At 31.4% G+C, this 4,784-nt stretch overlaps 1 protein-coding gene across 1 annotated transcript; it reads left to right on the top strand.

Moving 5' to 3' along the window:
• The first annotated feature begins 2,663 nt into the window (after window positions 1-2,663).
• Window positions 2,664-4,574, top strand: LOC114714981 (60S ribosomal protein L38). The gene is made up of 3 exons (XM_028899773.1): window positions 2,664-2,757; window positions 3,892-4,075; window positions 4,364-4,574. The coding sequence occupies exons 1-3, from the start codon at window positions 2,755-2,757 to the stop codon at window positions 4,384-4,386; spliced, it is 210 nt and encodes a 69-aa protein (XP_028755606.1). The 5' UTR covers window positions 2,664-2,754; the 3' UTR covers window positions 4,387-4,574.
• The last annotated feature ends 210 nt before the right edge of the window (window positions 4,575-4,784 follow it).

Genomic DNA, 4,784 nt, shown 5'->3' with positions numbered 1-4,784 from the left:
CTTGTGCTGCTCTTTGCCTTCAATTATGTAAGTTGATCTCCTATTTATATAGAACTTAGAAGTGTGTCCTAATGAACATTTTTGTGAAAATGTGCCCAATGTTCTTTCAAGTTTCATCAAAATTTTCTCAAGTTTTCGGAACACAATTTGAGCATTAATTTAATCAGCTTATTCACACAGTCAAAGATTAATGAAAAGTTTATGCAAATGAAAGTCTCGTAAATTGGCTAGCTACTTATTCTTTGCACCTCCAACTTTATTAATTCCATTAATCTTAAATAAAGGAGCTGGATAATTAATTTAAAGAGATTAAATTTTTTTAATGAAATTAGCTATTTGTAAAAATATGTGTTGGTTTTCATAAAAGAACTTCTTCAATTATTTGCATTTGAAACTACTTGAAGGATGAAAAGATTGTAGTTTTATATTTAAAATCAAAGCAAATCTCTTTACTAGTTCTTACATTTAAAATCAAAGAGAGCGTAATTTTTTCTGTAGCTTTCTAAGCTTTTTTCAAAAAAAAAAAAAAAACGAAAAGTGTAACCCTAAGCGTACGAAAATGAAAATTTAGTGAAACTGCGTCCATATTTCTTCAAAGTTTTATCAAAATTTTACGGAAGTTCTCAAACAAAATCCAGGCTTATACAAGTTTACTTATTCAAATGGTCAAAGTTTTATGAAATATTTCCTGAAACGATCTGTACATTCCCATTGAAAGTGTGTCCACACTACTGCTTGCAAGCGCTTGACTATATATGCACCAAATTGTTTATTAACTACAAGAAAACCATCCTTTCATAAGAAAATTGGGAAACAAATCCTCCATTAAAAATTTTAATTTGTTGGTGATAAGAATTTAAATCAAAGTACTTGTACTTTGTTTATGCAAAATTCAGAAAGTACAAAAACTTTATGTATAGAAATTTATCAGGTTCTTCTCATCAATAAAATTTTTAATGAAGATTTTTCTGTTTCTTTTTCTATTTTAATTGCATGGATTCATTAATGAAAGAATTTCCCATGACATCACTACAATTTCTGATGAAAATTCCCGTAAATTTTATCCTAAAAACAATATTTCGTGAGACATTTGCGAGAAAATACATAAGGAAGGTAGCATATATTGGGGGAGTGAAGTAAAAAGGTTTCTCACAAATTTTCCAAGTATTTCCCACAAAATAATTACGAGAAAATAAGGAAAATTTTCATTAATTAAATTGTTGTCGAGGTGTGTGTATTATATGTATTATAAAAAGGCTTCTCACACTCATTCGTAATTTCTAAGTTCAAACAAATGGGCATTATATCTATGTGGTATTATTGTATTAATAAAATTGGTAAATGTTTAGTTTATTAATTTTACAACAAATTTTAATTTAGTCCTTTAATTTTATAAAATACTTTTTCAGCCATGAAATCTTAAGTCTTAATACTATTAGTGTCAAAATATGATTTTTGTGACCATCGTTATTAGTTTCGAAAATTAAACTTAACATGTCATTGTTTGATATATTTTGTGAATATTAAAAATTTTAACAGAAGCATTTTTTTGGTTGATGAAACCAATGGTGTTAAATTTATAGAAATCAAAAGACAAATTTTTGATTACCTTAAAAAAAAAAAAAGAAAGAAAAACAGACAAAGCAAATACAAACAGAAATATAAAGGTAGACTCCTCCCATCGTTTATGTGAAAACTACTTAACTACTTAGATATATTAAGAAAGTTAAATAAATTATTTAATTTTAACAAATTGACATATTCTCCTAAAAATATCCCTATATGTCGTTAGATTATATATATATATATATATCATTTTATGAGTTAGATAAATTAGTTTGAAGAACATTAATAAATATGATAGATAAAATAGACTGAAGTTTTACAAATTTATTACCAAAACTAACTTCCTAACTACCCCTTTACATTTAGGAAGTATTCTAGTTCTAACTAAGAGAGTAGACTCTATGAAATTGTTTTCTTTTATAATATATGTCATAATTTTATGATTATTATTCAATAATTTTTCAAAGCAGAGGCATGAGATCGATGTTTATATTTATTTTTAAAATCATTTTTATCTTTTCCCCCCCGAATTAACTCTATTTTTTGTAATCAATAGACAACTTATATGAAAAAGAAAAGTTTCAAAACTTTACTATGTGTATTTATGAAGAAAAAACTTTATTTTTTTGGCCTGCTGAAGAAAAAAAACTTTATTAAGGCTGGCTTACATGAATGAAAGTTAGAATGGCGGTATTTATTGTATACAAATAATGATACCTTTTTTTACAAAATTATAAAAACTGAAAAAAAAAATTGATGAAAAATTAAATGGAACTATAATAATTTAACAACAAGAAAAAGTTACAGAAACCTGATTAAAAGTCAGATAAAATTATAAATATTTACCAAAAAAAATAAAGCTAAAGGGACCAAATTCAACAGTAGGAAAAAATTATAGAAATCTTTGGTGCTTTCTATTTTTTACCCTCAATGGACAATTGGGCCACAACATAAGTCCAAGTTTTAAAATGTTTTTAAGCTTAAGCCCAAAGTTCATTTAAATATGGTGCGGGCCTCTGAAGAGAGGATTAGGCCGTTAAAAGTGTTTTGGGCTTTGCGAGTCAAATCGGGTAGGGTTTACTAGCGGTTGCAATTCGCCTACATACCTTTCTACTTTCAGTTCCCCCAAGCCTTGTTTGATCTTTTGCTTGGCATTCGTACTCTAGAGCAGACGTCGGCCTTCTCATCATGGTATTTTCTTCCTCTCTGCAATTTTCATTCTGTTGATTAGCGATTCGTGATATTGTACATTCTGCTTCCCTACCTTATGGCTTAAATGAAGTATAATGAAACGGGACATGATGCATGTCTCTTTTCTGTTGGGGATTTGAATGATACGTTCTTCACTCTGTTTGAATCTGGGTTGAATTTGTAATGGCTGGACTTTTCTACTTAAAAACGGAAGGTCGAATGATAACTTGTTCTCTCTCTGGTTCCCCCCCCCCTTTCCTTGGACTCGTTGTAGAATGAATAGAAAACCGTACTGGAGTTAATTTGTAGAAAATGACAGAAAACGGGAATGAAGGGAATTTGGAAATTGGAAGTGTGTTGTTATTCCTTATAATATGAATATGAAGGCTAAAATATTTTTGTTGCTTATAAATGGCGTGTATATAGTTAAGATCAAGAGGAGCTCTACTATGAACCCTAAAAGCAGTGTGTTACGTGCATTTTCTGAGATCTTCACTGAATTCTTTGTTGGGGCTTATGTATTTCCGGATGTAGATGTTTAATTTCATAGAAATCAGCTATTTTATCAACCGCTGCTAATTAGTCATAGCTTCTCAACTTTTTGGGTATCTGTTTAATTACTCGTTGAATTCGTTGTTGTGGGTTTTGTATACCCAGCTGTAGGAATTGAATTAGACAGAAGTCAGTTACTGTATCAGCTAATTAGTTATAGCTTCTTATTTCATCGTTACTTTTTAGCTAGTCCTTCTTGCTGCTATAGGTTCTTTTATGATTGAACGTGCATATTACTGGTTCGGGTCCTTTTTTATATGTCTACGCTGACACTTAAAGTTGCATTGCAATTTTCAATTTGTTAATCTATGGTGTTAGAAGATCTGGGCTTGTCAATTGATGTTTTGCAGGATGTGATAACATGTTTGAAGACGTTGTTGATTCTTCAAAATTTAGTCTCAATTTTTTTTCCCGCCAACAATGCATGATGTGATTACAGATTAGCGCTTTAAAACATGATATGGGTTTGATTTCAGTGCTTGTCATAATATGTGTCAAATTCTGATAGTTCTCAGCATATTAACATTAACATTTCTCTTAGATAAGAATATAAAAAATAAAAATGTTGTGCATTCTACGCAGCCTAAGCAAATCCACGAGATTAAGGATTTCCTCCTTACTGCAAGAAGGAAGGATGCAAGGTCAGTGAAAATCAAGAGGAGTCGAGATGTTGTCAAATTCAAGGTCCGATGCTCCAAGTATTTGTACACACTTTGTGTGTTTGACCCAGAGAAGGCTGATAAGTTGAAGCAATCACTTCCTCCGGGTTAGTAAAGATGAATGGTCCCGTCCTTTATTTGATGAATGTCAGTTGGATCCTCTGTAGTCTATACATTGGTACAAATGAGCGTAATTGTACATGCATTCATACTGAACTTGACATTTTAAAGAATAAGCCACCTGCATCTAGACAGATGTCACAGTGATTGAAATTACACAGAGACAATTGAAACTTTTATGTTGTGTCTGTTTTATATAAATGTTCATGCCTTCTTTGGGTGCTGTGTCATATTGGATGCCACACTATAACTTGTATTCCTCTTTTTGATCGCAGGTTTGAGCGTTCAAGATCTGTGAGAGCTATGGAAGAGCAAACGGTTTTTTTGTTTCTTATGTTTTATTTTGGTGTTGGTTTCTTAGTTATTCTCTAGTGCCTTGTATCAAGAGAATGGTTTGCTGCCATGTTTGGATAGTGTATTTTGTCTTTAAACATGATTTTGTGGGCCGCTTATTTGGAAAAGGAATGAAATTTCGTTTTGTCTGGATATATAGGCTATGTTTGGATTGCCGATTGGGGTGCCAAACGTACGTTCAGTAGAACAAAGCTACGTTAGGGTGTGTTTGGGTGACACCCCAAACCATGGTTTGGGGAATAATCTACCCAAACACCCCCTCCAAAAACCAAAACCATGGTTTTGGGTCAAAACCATGGTTTTGGGTCAAAACCATGGTTTTGGCTCCAAAACCATGGTTTT

This window comes from Neltuma alba, unplaced genomic scaffold (assembly GCF_004799145.2).
Source record: "Neltuma alba isolate B1F8T4 unplaced genomic scaffold, ASM479914v2 tig00011560_pilon, whole genome shotgun sequence".
In the NCBI taxonomy this organism is placed as follows: domain Eukaryota; kingdom Viridiplantae; phylum Streptophyta; class Magnoliopsida; order Fabales; family Fabaceae; genus Neltuma; species Neltuma alba.
The sequence above is the reverse complement of the archived record's forward strand: the minus strand, read 5'-3'. Positions and strand labels throughout refer to the sequence as shown.

Excerpts from the sequence above, each read along its gene's own strand:
- LOC114714981 (XM_028899773.1), top strand. Across the intron at positions 4,076-4,363 it reads GAAGCAATCACTTCCTCCGG|GTTTGAGCGTTCAAGATCTG; the intron begins GTTAGTAAAGAT and ends TTTTGATCGCAG.